Below are 19,060 nucleotides of genomic sequence, written 5' to 3'. Positions count from 1 at the left end.
TAAGGTACAAGAGAAGATAGTCGTTTGAATAAACTGGTACAATTCGATTAAAAATCAAGACAGTTAAAATTTTAATGTAAATCTGTTTAGGAATACATTGTTAATCCACCAATCCACTGATCTGCAATTCATTCTAAACAGATTTACCAACAATGAGTGCATGCCTTAAACCCACTGATATCAGTGTAATTGACTTTCTTCCAAGCAGATTTATTTAGGCTTAGTGTGTTAACTAAAACAAACACGCCAGAAATTGTTCCAAATGCTCTCAGACGCTAGAAGTGGCACAGACTAGAAATGTTTAAGATCAACTGCAGAAGTCCAACCACTGAAGCACTTCACAGTCCGGCATCTCCTTGCCTGCCAACTTTCACAGCTGGATTTCTTACAGGCATAGGAGCTTAGTCGAAATAAAAGTTGGTGCATACTTTGGAGTCAGTCAGTGTTGTCTAAATGCAGGCTATCAATAGCTAGGTGAAGTCGGGAATTCTTCCAGCTTTAGCCTTTCTGTAATTGCTGGTACCCAGCTTGCTGGGGGTGAAGGGAAGATGACCTGGGAAGGCATTGGCAAACCACCCTGTAAACAAAATCTGCCTAGAAAACGTGGGGATGTGACATCACCCCATAGGTCAGGAATGACCCAGTGCTTGCAAAGGGGACCTTTACCTTTAATTGCTGGTAGTTCACCTGCACGCAGGCTTGAACTGTAGATGAGAGGATCTTGAAGTGAGATGGAGACAGAATCCTGCATCCTGATCCACCCTCCTTTCTTTCTGATAACATCACCCAGCCCCCTTCCTTTGGATTAGGATGAAGTTCAAACTGTTAAAACTAGGAATATTTTGAAAATGCTGACTTCAGTGAAGTCATGATTTATTTGCAGCAAAAGTCGTTTAATATTTGTCATGGACTCCACCAATAGTCCTGGGAATGCGGACGATCACCACTTGGTTTAGAGGACGTGGTTGTTGTGCCTTGAATAGCCGGAGGTGAAGTAGGTGTGGATTCCATCAAGGCAGCTCCTGAATGCCTCCTGGCTAGGAAAACCTCAAAGGTAGGGGAACCTTGCCTGTATTCAGGAGCGGGAATGCACCAGCGTCTGGAAGGAGGGACAGCACCTCTTTTCTGCTTCTTTAAGAGCAGATCTGAAAGGCAGAAGTCAAGCCGGTGAAGCTTTTCCCAGCCTAGAAATAAAGCATGGCCACCCTAAACGTCTTGTCTCTGGCGCTGGAAGGAGGCGGGCCAGGGGGCTGTACATTCAAGGAATGGCTGGGAAGGGAGGGCCAACACAGGCCTGTGGGGCAAATTTTAACCGGGAATAGGAAACGCCACTGGTGATTAATAATGTGCAAAACGATTATTTCTGAAGTTAGTTAATGGGATTCGCTAAGGAGGGAGGAGGAACGATCCCTACATGTTTCATGTGAATTCTGCATAGGCTTGGTCACCGCTGCACGACTTTTAGAGAAGCAAATTGCTGCTAGCTGGAAACAGACAGGTCGTGTTAACCGATTCAAATACTCGACCGCCTCAGTAATAGTTGTATATGCAGGTAACGGTTGTTCGACTAAATATTACACAAATAAATCAGGTATGCTTGGGGAGAATCGTTGTTCATCTCCTTAAAGGGACCGAGACAATTGAGGATAACATCCCAGGCTGTTGCTGTTTTTAAGGGCGATGAACGAGTTAATTGTGGCAAATCGGCCAGTGTTGTCAGTCACATTTTGCGAAGCACTCGTTCGGCCACTGCCACGGTTTCACCAGCAGAGGATCACGACCAGAGGGAGAGAGGCTGGTATTCCCCGGTTAACACCGCCAAGTCCTTGTTGACCTTGATTTCAGGGACTGCACACACCTCCTTGCCCTTGAGCTGAGCTCTCCTGTCACAACATACTTCTCTTACTACGTTCCCTTGAAATCAGTGGATTTACAAAAAAAAAAAAAAACCGTGTTTTGTATAGAGGTGTGGTGGGATATTTTGAGTTTAAACCATCTGACACTTTTGAAGAGCTAATTGTGGACAAGGAAATAGGTCATCTTCCTTATTAATGATGGATAACGTGGAGAAAAACCCGTCTGTGCCTCGTTCTGTGTGGGTCTATCGTTCGCCGAAGTAGCATCCTGTCTCCGAGCTGTAGCACTTCCTACTGCAGGCAGAGGGCCACCTGTCTGCCTCTCCTCCCTGTCCTCGGATACTCTGGCTACAGAGAAAACCAGGTATCTGAGAAGTGTCTCCCCCTAACTCTTTCCCCCATCTGTCTCTTCCTTGGGGGAATGTGAGCAGATTTGCACGCCGAAGTGGTACAGCCCAGACACTGGTTCATGCCTCTAGGAGAACTGTAGTTCGAGTGCAGCCGCTGTTTTTTAAGAGATCCCTGGCTGAAATAAGTCGTTCTGTCGTTAGAAAACAGAAAACCCACTTCTGGCTTAATTTGTGTTGCTCAAGCTTTTCAGGTCCTCTCTCATCTCCTGTTCGTGTGTCTGCAACCCAAAGTGTTTCCTGATCTTGAACAATCTTGAAAAGGAACAAAGGAAGGAGCCTCTTCTCCCAGAAGAGTAGGCTCCGGTGCCTCTGGGGAAAGTGTACTCAGGAAGCAATGCTAAAAACAGCCCTACTGGATAGAATGGGACTTACTTCCGAGAAGATCTGCCCAGGATTGTTCCCTCAATCCTGAGTCACCTGTTTCACAAATAACTGTTGGAATAAACCAGGAAAGTTGCCCACCTCTGTTGCCCTTGGGCCTAAATTCTACTGAGCGCAGAGGGCCTTGCCGCCCAGAAACCGATGGGCTGCCTAAGTGGAAGTATCTAGAAGTGGGACTTGATTCCGAATAAACAAACAGCTGTAAAGCAATGGATCGTCCCAGCGGCCGGACAAGCAGTGAGTTCGAGTTTCTTCAGGGAAGGAAGGCCAGGCCCATATGCTAAAGAAATCTGGGACTGCAACTGCAAATGGTGCATTTGATGTAGGCAGAATAGTAATAAACAAACCAGCCACGGACCTGTCTTTATTTATGCAGAGATATTTATATATAAACAGGTATAAATATTTGTAGCGAGGGCCCTTTTTTGAGAGCAAGCCTGGTGTAGTGGTTAAGGTGTGGAACTAGGATCTGGGAACCCAGGTTCGAATCCCCGCTCTGCTGGGTGACCTTGGGCCAGTCACAAACTCTCAACCTCGACCCTGGCAAGTATTTTGGATGGGAGACCTCCAAGGAATACCAGGGGAGATGCCGAGGCAGGCAATGGCAAACCGCTTCTGAATGTCCCTTGTCTTGAAAATCCTACAGGGTCACCATAAATCAGCTGTGACTTGATGGCAAAAAAAGGAGCCCCTTTTCAGGACCAGTCTTATTCATGCAAGTTGAACCATAGTAAAGCTTTACCTGAATCCTACCACTTCTGCCTGTAGGTAAGAGGTGGGTATCATCAATAACCTCCACCAGAAGGAGTTGTACATGTAGGAAAAGATCATTCCAGAAAAAATGCTAGAGTGACTTCCTGCAGCAAGAGGTTTAAGAGGGTGAGGGGTTTTTTTGGGGGGGGGTTGCTGAGAACGTTCAAAGTGGTACAGCCTAGGAAAAGGCTCTTCCCTTGATTCTACTGAGAACATCAACTGGGACCTTATTAATATATTTTCACATCTCTTATCTAAAACGGCACAGATGTAGGATTCGATCCTGGGTCTCCACTGGGCCCAGCCCAGGCAGGAGGCCAGGTCTACCTGCTGGGTCGGTTTCAGGGCCTGGAGACTCCCTCCCTCTTCAGACACAAAAGGGCATTCCTATGCAGCGGCACCCTTGCCCCGCACGCCCCCAAGCAAGCCCATCTATCAAAGAAAGAGAGAAGGCCGGGATTAAGGAGTGCTGAGTAACTTGATTCCTCTTCCGTCTACTCTTGTTCTAGGGGCCCAAAGAGTAACAGCCGGCACGCCAAATATCGACGTCTCAAAAATGATACCTTTGATGTATGGAAACAGATGTAAAAGGTTATGCTGTGGAACCTGTGCATCTGTTTACAAGCGTCAGACGTTAAAGAGCGAGAGGTCGGGGGTCAGGATTATTTAACTAGCCAAAGGAAGCGTCCAATATTAACCATCGCCCCGGGTTTGGACTTGTGGCCCTTCTCTCAGAGACAAATGGCCATTTATGCACGGGAGGTTTTGCCTTGGATTTGCCGCTCTCTAGATACACATTTTCCCCCATCCAAATTCTCAAAACTCAAAAATAAGCCCCCATGCAGAGAATTCGGATGGGGGAAATGTGCATCTGGAGAGCGGCAAATCCAAGGCAAAACCTGCCATGCATAAATGTCTAAAGAGAGAGTGGTTAGGTTTCTGCCCGAAGATTGGCGGCATCATTGAAGTGAGGGTCTTTGCAGCGTTGTGGGTATTATGAGGCAGGGTACAGCAACGTGCAGGTGTAGTGGAAAGAGAAGAGCTCCCTGAGATCCTTGCAAGGTCATCCTGGTGCAAGTGAACCTGTTTGGGGCTCTATTTCCTGGGGCTGTGTAGGTGTCGAAGCGCGCAGATGGTCTTTGCACTCCGAACTGCAGTTTGCCTGGATGTGCATTTGCAGGCATGGACGGGCATGCCTTTGAAACTGGCACCTAGATAACGAAGGCGTTATCTGTCAGCGCCATCAGCCTCGTTTGCTCATAAATACATTTCACTGGGTTCAGCTGGATTGATCCCGAAGCAAGAGCTTCCATCCTGCAGAGAGCCCCCAGTTGAATGGGACGCTCTGGCCATTTATGCACGGGAGGTTTTGCCTTGGATTTGCCGCTCTCTAGATGTACATTTACCCCATCTGGATTCTCAAAACTCTGCTTGAAGGCTTACTTTTTGAGTTTTGAGAATTTGGATGGGGTAAATGTGCATCCAGAGAGGGGAAAATCCAAGACAAAACCTCCCGTGCATAAATGGCCTCTCCCTACCAGCTGCGCAGGGCTAAGATCGCCACTCAGGCAGCCCCATCCAAAGCAGCTTCCTCGGAAGAAAGCCTGAGAAGGGTTTAGCCCCAGTTAATTCAGCCCTCCCGGCCTGATCCTGTCGGGATTTACTCGGAAGTAAGTCTGGCCAAATCCAGGGGGACTTGGTCCCCGTTGAGCGGGTGTGGATGCTTGCGGGTTCTTGTCCTGCAGGTGAATTCAGCGGGGTGTGATGCGGAGACCGAGGGCTGCGTGCTCGTCTGAGTGCACACACACACTCACGCAACTCGAACAGGCAAGCGAAGATGATGCGACTTCAGCCTCAACCCCGGCATCCGAGGAGAGGGGTGGGGGGAGCGCCTTCCTTTCAACAGGGACTCATGCATCAAACTTCAATTTTCCGGACGATTGAATTAGTGATTTTTTTTTTCCTCCTGAACTAAAATACACTTAAGTCTTTGGGATTAATTACCACGTTCTGGTCTCTCAGACGGTAGTATTAGTTATCGTTGCCGCGTCTGACACCAGCCCCTGACACCTCATAAAATAAGGAACTGGATTTCACTGACTCAACCGTCTCCCCGCCGGGAGGAGGGGGGTGGGCTCTCGCGGCTGCTACCTTGGGGAGCCCGGGGGCCAGCCGACCAGCCCCAGCGGGCTGGCCAGGAGGCAGGGGACGCCTCCGGGCTGCCTTCGGAGTCCCCTGGCAGGGTCCCGGGCCAGGGAGGGATTGGTCCCCCGGCCGCAGGACTCGGTGGGCTTTCCGGCCAGTCTCTCACACCCGCAGGTCTCCTCGTCACTAGCTTGAGAAAAAATAGCCTAGGGACTCCCCCCGGCAAGACGGGCGGCGAGGGGCTCCAGAGAGCCGGGCGGGCGAGAGGAGGAGGAAGCCGCGGGGGGCTCCGGCTGTGCGCCTGGGTGGGGACCCCGCAGCACCCTGCGGGCTGCTCGGAGCGCGCCTGCTCCCGGCCAACGACCCCCAGAGCGGATCCCGGTGGCGAAACAGGCGCTCCCAACACGGAGCCAGCAGCTAATCTAGCGCGTCCTACAAGCGCGAATGGTCCCAAGCCGGTGGCTTCTCCCGCGCCGCCCGCGGAGGGGAAACTGCGCTTCCAGGGACCCGGGCCAAACACGCCTCTCCGCCCCGCCCCGCGGCTCAAGCCAGGACAGGCGCCCTAAAACCGGCTAGGGCGGGGAGGGGAGAAGGAGGCTGAAGATTGCAACAGTGGAGAGAGAGAGAGAAAGAGTGGGTGTTGTGTCCCAGCTCTCCACTCCTATTCTCAACCCATAAATTGCAGCGAATTTAAGCAAAAGTCAATGGCAGGGGAATGCGGGTGGGTGTGGGGCATAAGACAGGAAGGTTCTCAAATCCTAAAATCACCCCTGTGGGATTAATTTAAAATCGTCACTGATCCTAAGAGGAAGCGTTGTGTCTTACCAGGCAGCCTCTCTGAAGACGCCTGGAGAAGAGTTCTGTATGACTCTAAGGATGGCGTCCTTGGCACAATTGCCTGGAAGTCAGTCGCTTACAGCAAAGTACTTCTCCCTAAAGAGGCGCAGGCTCTGGCTTCCAGAGGGCAGGCCTAACCGATAGTATTTGGAAAGAGGTTCCAGGGACCGCAAAGTGACTGTAAGGTGTTTAGGACCGGCGTGTTACTTCGGTCGCTCTGTTGTGCGGGGCCCTCCAAGCTACAAAAGCGAACAAACCAACCCCGCGTTCTCCTGCTCAGGGACCTCTACAAATATTCCAGCACTGTTCAGAATCTCGCCTGTCCCGGGCCTAAACTGGTCCAATTTCCTTTGCCGATTTCCCGGTTTGAAAAGATTGTGTTTGCCTTGCTAGGAGGGCCGGTGAGTGACGTCTCTCTTTATACAGGACTCCGCTCCTCTCAAGCACAGAAATACACTTAACCGTGAAACGTGCGGTTTTTCTTTTCTTTTTTCTTCTTTTCTTTTTAAAAACCAGGTATCCAACATCATAGGGCTACATTTTTTTTAAAAGGCCGGTTGCCCCCCCCCTCCCCGCCGCCCCCTCTTTTGGTGAGAGATAAAAGCCTCCCCTTGCTCGGGGCTTTGTGTAGAGTAGTGATTTCATCAAATGTCCACTCAGCTCTGGCGCGTCTGGGTGTCAAGATGTCTCTTGTTTCGCCCGAAACACTCCTTTTCACATCTCTCCGTCTGTCTCGGGAAATATACAGCCCACCAACTTCCAGTCGGGGGCTACCGGAGAGAGATACGAGATACCCTGAGACCGAAACATGAATTGTTTTTTGTCTGGTTATAATTTTCCTGGTTTGTTTGGTTAGTCTGCTCGGCTTCCGTGCAAGAAAGGGCTCGGTGAAGGGCAGCGGCCAAGTCGCCTTCCGCAGAGGCTGGTTTATGGCCATTGATGCAGGGGAGGTTTTGCCTTGGATTTGCCACTCTTTAGATGCACATTTCCCCCATCCAGATTCTCAGAACTCAACTGTAAGCCCCCATGCGGAGTTTTGAGAATTCGGATGGGGGAAATGTGCATCTAGAAAGCAGCAAATCCAAGGCAAAACCTCCCATGCATAAATGGCCTATGTAGCCCCCTCCCGCTTTGTTTATGTAGCCCCCCCCCCGCCTTTGAATGTCAGCCTCTCAGAGCAACACAGGCAGCCACTATGGTGGTAGGGAGCGGGGGAACTCATCCTTAGAGCTAAATCTCCTCTCCTCCTCTAACCTCTCCTGTGGAATGGAAGACCATTCTGAGGAAGGCAGGCAGCAGCACCCATTCGCTACGCCGAGGGGAGCCCCGGACTCCTCCATCCAGAAACTGAACCCCTGGAGGTGGGGGAAGCGTCGGGACCCCCCTGGATCGTGTGTTGCTGCTGCCGCCCTCTGAAAGAATCTTGACAACCGGCCTGGAGAAGGAGCTGGGCGCGCCATTCCCCCGGTCTTTGTGGCCCGGCCAAAAAAAACAGGATGGCGAAACTGAGCCAGGGAGGAGGCTTGTTAGCCACGTGTAGCAAACTTGCGCGGGGGGCTCCTCCGCTCCATCCATCTCTGGTGTTTGCACACGGGAGTCAATCGCTCCCGCGTCCAAATGAACTTCGGCCCTGCGCTCCCCGCACCCCACCTCCTCTCCTCTGGCCTCTAAAACAAAAGCCCGACCACATTTCTTGCTTAACAGTTGAATTGTAGAGTTTTTGCAGCCTCATTAAATCCATTCGAAGACAAAAGAATAGAAGCTGGGGGGGGGGGGGAGAAAGAAAGAGGATCGGGAGGGGTGGGAGGGAGAACAGATAAAGAAAACAAATAAAGCCCTTTAACTAGATCTTCACATAAATGTCACAGTTTTTCAGCCTTTACGATTCGCCTGCTTAGCATAAAAACACTTAAGGACAAGATTGAAGGCTTCGCGTGATATCTGGACAGAAGTCAAACAAACCCATGGCAAATAGACCCCCACCTCCCCTTAAAAGGAGGAAAAGGGGGGGAGGGAGAGAGAAAGACAAGCGCGCTCCCAAATAATACTAAAGAAAGTGCCTTTCATTGTAATTCATAGACTTGTTCCAAATGCCAAGAGAGAAAGGAGAAGAATGGGAGCCCCATCGAAAGGCACAGATGCCCCAGTGCGGGGGGGGGATGGGGGTGGGGGGCGGGACGAGGAGAGGCAGCTCTACTCCCATTATTGTGGAGTTAAACAGTGGAAGGGAGGGTTAACCTAATCCATCAAATTGTCTGGAAATTGTGAGGAAAATTCAAAAACCATATGGTCTCCAAGCGGTTTGGTCCTTTCTGCCACGGAGGCGCACGCTTGTTTCAGCATGGCGAGCCGCAGGAGGCCGAGCATGCTCCATTGTCGCTTGTCACTTCACAGAAGAGGCCTCATTTGTCCCCAGTTTTCATGCTTTACGCTAAAAATTACAACGCCATCCATTTTCAAAGAGGAGATTGATTTCGCCTCCGAGAAACTGGCCCCAAAAACCCTACCCCCCCCCCACGAGCCGCGCCCCCCCCCAGTTGGAACCCGGTTCGTTCTCCACTCCCCCCTTTCTCTTTTAACTCGACCACTATATACACCAGATTTGTGCTTCTCACATAAATTTTACCAAGAATAGGGAAACACACTTTACCGGGTCAAAAAGGCAGGGCGCCGAGTTGTGGGGAGGGGACAGACACTTTTTAAAAGGCTTGGGGGGAGGGTCAATTAATGAATTTTTGGGGGATAATTAAGGAAGGAAGGAATATTTACCTGGCGATTTTTGCAAACCATGCAATAGGAGGACACAAGCATATCCTCTGGTTGTTTGCTCTTTATCCCCCGGGTTCCTCTGCTTTATATTTTTTTTTAAGCGCTTGAAATATTTCCTTCTGTTTTCTTTGTTAAAACTGGATAATTCCTCTATCATTTAAAGCTATGAATCATTGGATGTCTATATGTTGTTACATATCATTTGAAGGAGGGAGGGGTTGCTGTAAACACTACATATGAAATGCATGTATATGGACCATATTTTAGAATGCAGGCACACATAAGTTCACGTTCATCTATTCTGTTTGATGGGGCAACTTCTTTAAATAGCCAAGGATACTTCCACATTTGACCCCCCCCCCTCTTTAGGGATTATGAGTTCAGATATGCACCACAAAAACCGAAAGATTCTAGCTATAGTTTGATTCCCGAATATGTTTGGAATTCAGTTTTCAAGTTGCTAATTCAGCCAACCCAAATTTAGCAACCTGACTATATGTCAGACTCTAGACACTATATGCTCCTGTATCTGAAAACAGACCCTCAATTGGACGCCCCTGAAATAAAAGGGAAGCATTTTGTTATCACAGGCACAAGGGGCATTTTCTTTGATGACTTGCATCCCCAAAGAAAACTTTAAAAAGTATATATTAAAATTGTAAAGGTTTTATTGTATCGGAAAAAAGACTTGTCTGTACAACTCTAAGAGACAGGATATAAAGCAACATTGTCCCCTGATGAAACTTAAATAAGCAGGCCTTTAAATTTTTTTACAGCTCAAAGAAAAACATTTTAAATCTGTACATTTGTATTTATAGAGATAATATTTCCATGTGTTGATGGTTGGATCTGTTTACTGTTATTCGCAGTAGTATTAGTATTATTTTATCGGCAGCATGCAAAACAATTCTAAAAAAGAGTAAAAATAAGTCTAGGTTTCTTTTTTCTTAAAACCACCTTCATACAAAATTAGGAAAGGTAGCTTTTTTAATAAAACCACAACAATAGCAATAAATGGCAAAAATAGCTTTTAATTGGTAAAACGAGGCAGAAATCTCATTGGAGGCCAATTCCTAGGCGCTGGGAGGAGACAAAAAAAGAAAGTATATATTTAAACTTGCAATAGAACCCATTCCTCCATAGTATTGGGGGGGGGGAGAAATAAAGAATAAACCAATCAAACAAAAATAATCGTGCAGATTGCAAACATGCGGGGGGACTGCTAATCAAACCCTAACCTAAATCTCATTAAAGTGATGTTTATTTTTTTAAGAAAACCAAAACAACTCCCCCCCACTGAACAACTGTATAACAAAGCATCTAAGAGGCGTGTTTTACTCCATGGTTATGCGATCTTTTATAAACAAAAAAAGTATATCGTTAGTTTTTTTAAAAAAAAGCAACCCTCAGAAATGAAAATTACCCAATAGATATGCTTAAATATTTATACAGAAGCGATTCCATAATTGCACCATTCCAAAAAAGGATAGCTACCTGGTTTGGCAGCCGGTGGGCTAGTGGTTCTTACTTTAATAACAAGGGTGGTTTTAAATTCTTTTCTAATGCTTATTGCTTGTGTTGAAAAGAAACGGCCTTATGGAGTTGCCGCGGAAGCGGAGTTCTCGAGTTTCTCCCTAAAGTCCGGCGTTTTGTTTTCGGGTGCTGCTGCTGCGGGAGGAGACGGAGGCGCAGTTCTCTCCTCGGGCGTGCGGGCGTGGAAGGGATCGCGCGCGGGGAGGGGGGGGAGAGACGTGTCAGTTTCTTCAGTTTGTTTTTGTTTGCGGGGCAAGAGAAGGGGGGGCGAGGAGGAGGAGGAGGAAGCCCCCCTCCCGCCACCGCTCAGTCATCCACGTCAATCTCCACGTCTTCGTCTTCCGAGCAATCCTTGCTGCTGCCCGGCTGGTCCGTGAGAGGGGAGGCCGGGGAAAGCTGGAGGCGGCCGCTGCCGTCCAGTCCGTGCTTGGACAAGGCGGGCGAAAGGGAGCGGGACTTGGCTCTCCCTTCGGGGGCGGCCTCCAGCTCGGAGATGGGGACCAGGTCCACCTGGCCGCCGGTGGGTCCGAGTTTCTTGGCAGACTCCACGTCTGCTTTCATCTCCTCCAGGTCCCGCTTGAGCTTGGCCCTGCGGTTCTGAAACCAGGTGATCACTTGGGCATTGGTCAGGCCCAGCTGCTGGGCGATCTGGTCTCGGTCAGCGGGGGACAAATATTTCTGATACAGAAACCTTTTTTCCAGTTCGTAGATCTGGTGGTTTGTAAAGGCTGTTCTAGACTTCCTCCTTTTCTTGGGGGTCTGTCTCTGGCCAAATATTGTCATCCCATCCCTTCCTGCAAATAGGCAAATAATTCTTTTCAGAGTCTCTCTTTCTCTCTTTCTTTCTCTCTCTCTCTCTCTCCCCTTTCTCTCTCTCTCTCACATAGGCACAAGGAAGCGCGCACCCCACCTATCCGTCTGGCTCCCCGACGCTAAGATCGGAACAGACACACATCCATTGAAAACCATCCTACCACCACCACCCCCAACCACCAACAGTCCCCTAAATAAAAACTTAAGGGTTGGTTTTGTTTTGGGGGGGTTTTTTGGTCACACCCTCACATTCCCTTAAGTGCATTTTACCGGGTAAATCCGTTTTAAAGTCCGCCCTGTGTTTGCCACGGGAGCCAATTCAGATCCAGTTATTCCCCTCACAGAAGGAAACTAGGCCTAATATTTTGCACCATCTCAATAGGGTTTCGGAGGGTTGTTTTGGGTTGCATTTTTTTTTACATTGGAAGGAATATGGATAACCTGGGGGGTAGGGGGTGGCAAACAGGCCACCGGTTCCCCCAAAGAAGGCTGCACAGATTTCACGCGTGGGTTGCTTAATCTATAAACACATTGTTTGGGGGAGGGGATGTGCTGGTGGTCGGGTGAGAAACTGCACGATGCTCGTGGCACCTTCGCCACAGATCCCTCTGCAGTGGCCCAGCGTGGAGTCTGGGGGAGACGGAGCCGCCCGTTCCTTGGCCAGGACCTCGCCCTCGGCCCTCCCCGAGCAGCCGCGGTCCCCTGGCCCTCGTTTCTAACGCGAGCAGGTGAAGTTCTCGAGATGATGCTCTCCACAAGCGCAGCAACCTCCCCACACCCCCCACACCCCATTCCCCACCAGACAGAAGGCAGGCGGCCGGCGGGCGGGCGGGGGCTTACCTTCGGCTGCTTGCAGAACGCTGACTTCCAAGCCCTTGAAGGTCTTGCTGGCCAGCTCCTCGAGGGCGCAGAGCGGCGAGGTCTGGGAGAGCAGCGCCCGGCTGGAGAGGGGCAGGGAGGCCGGCGGGTGCTTCTCGGCGGCGGCCAGCAGGTGGGCAGCCCCGCAGATGGCGTAACTTCTCCGCACCGAGGGCTTGTTGAGGATGTCCTCGATGCTGAAGGGCGTCAGGGGCTTGTTGGAGTTGGCCGGCGGGGGCAGGTGGTCCAGCGGGCTCCTCCGGCGCTCCTCGGCCGAGGCCGCCTTGCCCTCCTCTTTGGAAGTCATGCTGGGCGGGCTGGCGGGCGCTAGGAGCCCCTTCTGCTTCCCCACCGCGGCACCCCCGTTCCCCTGCCTCTCGCCGCCTGCCTGGCTGGCTGGCTGCCTCCTCGCCTGGCGTGACCCCCGCGCTCCTATTCCGCGATCCCCGACGCGGAACACCCGCCGAGGGCGGGGAGGGAGAGGCGGAGGGCCTCCCCCAAGAAACTTCAGGTCCTCAACTCCAGGAGGAAGCGCTCCCGCAGGCGGCGGAGGACGAAGGAGGCCGAGGAAGCCGGGCTTGGACCGACGGCCTCCGCAGTCCTGGCTGGGAAAGAGGGGACCCAGGCGCTCCCGTCCCGCTTTATTGCTCTCCCGCTCGCCGCTCTTCCCAGCTGCTATTTTAGGACGCGGCCCCCCAATCGCCCCAGATGTGTCTTTGCCCCCCACCCCACCCCACCCCACCTCCCTCTTCCCCCAGCCAAAGGAAGAGCGAGAGGGGGAAAAAGACGCCTCCTGAGTGAGGGCAGAGCAAGAGGCGTCTCTTCCCCGGGCTGGGGGCTGAAAGAGACGGCGAGAGGCAGAGGCGAGGTAATTGACTCTTGCTAACAAGTTATTGTTGATTGGGAGGCCATCCCTTCGCCTCAATGACACTTTTTCGCCCCCTCTCCTCCGCCCGTCTCTGCCTCGCTCCCTCTCGAGTCTGGCCAATGCAGGCTCTCGCAACTTGGTTAGGCCATTAATTGGGAGGCGGAGGGTAGGTGGAGCCCACTTGAATTATAATGTCGAAATACACTTGTCATATTGTGTCCCCACTATTTGCTTGGACGTATATATTTTAAAATTACATTACAGCCAGGCTTTATTGCATCAGGATAATACAGTGTGGATTGAGGGGGGGCATTAAATCGCCTCCCCCCCAAATTCTATCCGTTTTGCTTTCTGGCTCTCCCCCCCCCCCCCATACACACCCTTTGATTGAGATGGTTATTAGTCTTTCTAAAATTTTGATTATTCTTCTTTCTAACCAGAGGCAGAAGAAGCAAAAGTGTCACCAGGTAAGGGAAACATTTCGTTGAAAAGCTTATTCTGTGCTTGTGTGTATTTAATTCCTTACAAATGACATTCACTTTATTTTTCCAAATTATAATGCTATACGTTTTGTTCGGCGCTTCGTTTTAAATCAAGTGGGGTTTGAACGTTAGCAAAACTGGTAACAGCTAAAGGCTCAGAAATAAACTTTTAGCATGGCATTGCAATTTTGGAGATAACGTTTCGCGAAGACTGATTTAAGTATGGTGTGCATTTATTCACATTAGCCGAGGGGGGTACTGGAGTAATTTTTATCATCCTTTATGTCTGATTTCGCTTGCTCATTAAAAAAAATGACATATTGTTTGACGTATTGGGGTAGAAGTTTGCACCCTGGTCTTAATACCATGGCGACCTCCTGCTTTCCAGATTTCGTAGAACAAAATACTCGGTGGTTGTTATTGATTCCTGCTGCGACCAGTCTATTTGAGCATTTGTAATGGGTGAACGTATTGAGCTCAAGTCGTCGTCGTCATTATTATTATTATTATTATTATTATTATTATTATTATTATTATTATTATTTGTTCACAAACCTGGGCATAAGCTTTAGGAAAATATATCATCTCTGATAATACCTAGAGGACAGTAGAGGGAGAGAGAACGAGAACGCAGAGTCCCCCTATAGCTCTAGCTAAGCCCTTTTCTGCTATAACTCAAGCGCAAAGGGCCACCAAAGAACGGAAGGGACATATTTCATTTCCCTTAAAAACTCCAGATGATCCTGACAGGGAAGGTCCCCCCTCCTCTCTCCCTCTCCTTTTCTGTGGCTTGACTCACAAGCTGAGCAGAAATACTGCTCTTTGGTGGGAGAGGGCTTGCAGTCGAGAGGGGTTAAGACATTTCCTATTTTCTTAAAGGCTCCCTGAGTGATTGGAAGGGCGAGAAGGGTCTCCGGGAATTCAGCGAGATTGGGGAGGGTTGTCATTGGATGGTTTTGGGTTGGAGGGGGAGAGGAACCATTTTATTGTAATGAATCCTTCCATAGAATGAGATGACTGTATTAAAGCGTCACGTTCCAGATGATGGTTACTGTTTTTGGACAGTTCAAAGCAGCACTTTTGATTGCTTTATTCATTCTACTGAGGGGGGGCAATATTTTCCACAATGGGAAACAGAGCGATCTGAAATGTGGGGGGGGCCTTCATCGTCAGGGCCCTTAAACATAGAAGACCCCCCAATAACAAGATTATTTCAGAAGGAACAAGTTATCCATATCAGAATCCCAATCCCCCCCTTTGAAGTCAGCGGCCGGGGCGCCTCCTGCCTCGACAAAGCCGCGCTGGTGCTGTAGAGCAGGGTGGACACCTCGAACAGAGTTTGCCCGCAAATTTGGAAAGGAAATGTGTCTCCCTCTTCCGCCTACATTTGCCGCGTTTGTTGCTCCTGCGAGCCTTTCTCAAACGATTACCTGGAGTCGCCCTCCCCCGCCTCCCCTCCCCTCCCCTCCCCTCCCCCTTTTCACTCCTGGGCTCTGGTGTGAGGAAATATACCATTCCGGTGGCCAATCCCCCTCCCCTCTTATTTATTATCTGTCCCTGAAACTTCATGTCTGTAAAGCTCCAATTCAATCAATCTCTCCCAACGCCTCCTCTCGCGAGCGCGCCAGTGCGCACTTACGCACAGTATTTCAACGCCGTTTTTATGGAAAGGGCTCCTGATCCCTCCCGCTCTGTATTCAACATCCATGGCAAATATTCAGTGACTCCTAATAAAACATGGGATATCGTTCCATGGGGGGGGGGGGGGACGACGACAAAGAAGCCGTCCGTCTCAAAGGCACATATTTGCGCGGAAATCCAAGGGCATCCCCAGCAGCCCATACCGCGGATTAGTTACCCCTCAGCAGTATTTAACCCCGCGGTCAGGCTCCCAATCGGAGTGGTGGAAGGGAAGGCTTCCCACATCGTCCACTCCGGCGTGGAGGTGAAAAGGTGGATTCTGATCCAGCTCTTGTAGGTAAAAGTAGGATGTCGCTGTTCTCCCGGATTCATGAAAGCAGAATAAGGGGCTGTGATCTTATTATGTGGTGTACAGATTGGATCAATCGAGGGGATGCAGGGGGCTCTGTCGCCTTCTCCCCCTCTCAACCTGAGCCCTCGGAACTGGCCTGCCACAGGGGACTTGCAGCAGGCGGGGGTCGCTTTCCCCTTCTCTCCCCCCCATCCTCGACTCAGTGGTGCCGTTTGTCCTCTGTCGATGCAAGCTGCCAAAGAGCAGAGAAAGTCAAAGGCCCGCTCTCCTTAAAGCGCCCTCGTCCCCCCCTCTTTTATTGCTCGCTGGGAGTCTCTTTATGCAGTGACCTATTTTTAAAGGCCTATATTGGGTTATTCATCATATCAAATACTGCGAAGAGATTAGGGGAGGGGAGAAATTACCCTGGATCTCAATCGTTAGGGTGTTTTTTTTCCTTAGCTTTGCCGAAAGGGATTGTTTCCCTTCTTTTGGCTTCCTGCTTTGATAAATGATTGGAGTCTCAATCATCATTCCACACACACACGAACATTTCGGAGGCGATCCTGTCGCAATCGCCGGCGCTCTCCCATGGAGCAAGAGTGATTCAGTGCTGGGGCTCAGGGTCCATCCTTTTAGCCGGCTGAGGGATGGCTGCTTAGGTTTGACCGACAAGAGAGCTGTGCGCAGCCTGCCTCGGAGTCAGGGGCGGGCGTCGAAACCGAGACAACAAACGACAGAGCTTCCTGACATGTCGGTTCCGGATTGCGCGCGTGTGTGTGTGGAAGCGTTTTGATGGCAGGTTGTCCGTGATATAAGAAAACAGAAGGGCTTCATCGCACAGAAGCAGCGGGAGCTTGTCGGGGGACCCATAACTACCCCCCCCAAATGCCACAAACCACATAAATCCAATGGGCCGGAGACTCTAGCCACTGGAGGCTTGAGGAAGGACCTCCTCCACCCTGTCCTCAACGTTTCTCAGAAATGGACTTCCACTTAAGCATGCCTGATCGGGGTGCCAATTTGATTTTGTGTGCATTTTAAATATATAGTTCAGCTTCACGGTCCTGAGCCCAGATACTTGGATCTTGAAGGCATGTCCTAAATTTTTTTTGTTTTTAAAACCCCAAATATGCAATATTTAATGTAAAACCCTAAAAGACGTGTAGGCATATGAACAATATCGTTTAAATCTGAAATGCAATACAGATATTAAAACATAGTTCTCAGGGGCTGTCTCACAAGCGTAGGTCAATCCAGCCGTACATCGTGTGCACACACAAAGTACACAAAGTACCTTTTGAATAATATTTAAGCCTGTGTGTTAGGAAATAAAGTGGATCTACGGGTGTAGGCTCTGCTTTTCAGAAATTCTCAGCACTATAGTGTAAAGGCTCGATAAACTGACTGCCTCTCTACCTTTGCCTCCTCCTAGCCGAACCAGAATTTATTTAAGGGCCCTTGAAATGTTTGGACCATATTTCTCTCCCCTTCCCAGATCTTTGTTTCTCAGCCTTTATCAGTGGTGAACAAATGGGCAAGAATGGGCACCTAAAACATTGGGGAGTATCTGGTGGGGGAATCAGCCTCTCCTCACTGAGCAATCGCAGTACTGGGAGTTCCGGGGGGGGGGGAGGAAATATGGGACGGCCACTTTAATTACTGATTTAACTCTTGAGAGTCTTTTGGGGTTCCTTGGTTTTGCCGGTGATCTACAATTCTCTAGTGCCTTTGGCAGACATCGGGCTGTTCAAATCCGAAGTTCACTTATACGAAATATGAACCAACGAATAGTCTCGTTTCTATGACAAATGATAAGAATTAGAACCACCTTTCGGGAAGCGTCAGAACCGTTTGACCGAATAGCGCTATTTAGCAGCGGTTCCAGAGTTAAAGAGACAGTGGCGTGAGTTCCGGGCGTCCGGAAGTGACTGCTTTGTGCTCTGGCATATAACTGAGCAAAGTATCCTTTTAAAATGCTAGCCTCTGCCTTTCCGTCTGCAAGGGATTATGGGATAGCCACAACATTTTTGTTTTCAGTATGTGATTTGTACAAGGAGCAAACAAAGTAGAAACCAAAACAGTTCAATTTTGATGAGGATTGCTCATGCCTCTGGAGTTTTTAACGACATACTGGATTAAAATGTTATAAATAACTAAATTTAAATACATGCATCAGAAGCCAGGTAGTTTGCTCTGAATTTATCAAGGAATTAGGTTCAGGAGTAAAATGGGAGGTTATGTGTGTGTTTGAATCGGACATTAACAACACCTTCTTCTAAGAAGAAATATTCCAGATGGATAGTCCAGTGAGTCTGGGGAAGCCAAAACTACAAACAGTCTTGTGGCACCTTAAAGACTAGCAAATCTATTCTGACATAAGCTTTCTGAAGCCCAAAGACCATGGCTGGGGGGAAAGTGTCTAACATAATATTTCATATTGCTAATGTCAAATCACAGATTCCAGACCAGCGTCACTGAAGCACTCTGGAACACGCCTATGGCTACATTCTAGCCATTTATTTCAATGTCCTGGATTCCAATAAATGGATTGTAGCTCAAAGCTACAATCTTATGTACAGATTACTTCCTAGTAAACACGGTTGCTTGACTATGATCCCAGAGACAGTATCTTCTAGTTGACATCTAGTTGACAGAACTTCGAAATGCATATGTGAGTAGACTTTTGAAATGCAACCACTTCCTGATGATTTTCAGGTTGACTTTATATGATGACCACACATATAAGGGAGGGGCTGTGACTCAGTGGTGGGTGCCAGGATTTGCTACTGACCTTGATGGGCCAATGGGCTGATTCACAAGGCAGCTCATGAGTATATGTGTTGATGATGGATCAGAACCAATAGAGCACCCAACCAACAGAGATCATGGAGTGTAGAATTACTAGGTGCAGAACAGAATTTATTCAAGGATCCAGAATTCCAATGCATTCCCAGCCCATGCCTGTCAACTGGAGGAATTCTGATCCAAGAAGGCTTCAAAACCAAGTATTGGATGTGACAACTTACACCCTGGTCGCACATGTAGGAGAATGGAATGGCAGGAAACTGAAGTGGCAGAATGGAGTGTATCATTTCACACTAAAGCTGGAGGATCATAGGAGAGCAGGTTTTTTAATGTCCCCCTATGTTAAAAACTTCCTGCAAATAAGAAAATAAAAGGTACCCTGCTGCAGACCATTATTGTAAGCCACCTTGAACCACGAGGTTTTAATAAGTCATTCTGATCCAGCATCCTCTTTCATCCAGTAGCCAACAATTTGCACGAAGGCCAACAAACGGCACAGAAACCAACGTCTTCTCCTGGTGTTGCCCTCTTGCACCGAGGTTCATTGCCTCTGAATTTGGAGAATGCTTTTAGTA

At 49.2% G+C, this 19,060-nt stretch overlaps 1 protein-coding gene across 1 annotated transcript; it reads right to left on the bottom strand.

Annotated features, from left to right (window-relative positions):
* Nucleotides 1-10,986: 10,986 nt before the first annotated feature.
* LBX1 (ladybird homeobox 1) lies at nt 10,987-12,664 on the bottom strand. Its single transcript, XM_056850181.1, has 2 exons — nt 12,338-12,664; nt 10,987-11,478 (listed from the first exon to the last, which is right to left on the bottom strand). Exons 1-2 carry the CDS (start codon nt 12,660-12,662, stop codon nt 10,991-10,993), a joined length of 813 nt encoding a protein of 270 aa, XP_056706159.1. The 5' UTR covers nt 12,663-12,664; the 3' UTR covers nt 10,987-10,990.
* Between the last annotated feature and the right edge of the window lie 6,396 nt (nt 12,665-19,060).

The sequence above is a fragment of the Euleptes europaea genome, chromosome 5 (assembly GCF_029931775.1).
Source record: "Euleptes europaea isolate rEulEur1 chromosome 5, rEulEur1.hap1, whole genome shotgun sequence".
Taxonomy (NCBI): domain Eukaryota; kingdom Metazoa; phylum Chordata; class Lepidosauria; order Squamata; family Sphaerodactylidae; genus Euleptes; species Euleptes europaea.
Note: the sequence above shows the minus strand (reverse complement) of the source record. Positions and strands in the feature narration are given on the sequence as shown.

Excerpts from the sequence above, each read along its gene's own strand:
- LBX1 (XM_056850181.1), bottom strand. The coding sequence starts at position 12,662 with ATGACTTCCAAAGAGGAGGGCAAGGCGGCCTCGGCCGAGGAGCGCCGG. Across the intron at positions 11,479-12,337 it reads CGTTCTGCAAGCAGCCGAAG|GAAGGGATGGGATGACAATA; the intron begins GTAAGCCCCCGC and ends GCCTATTTGCAG.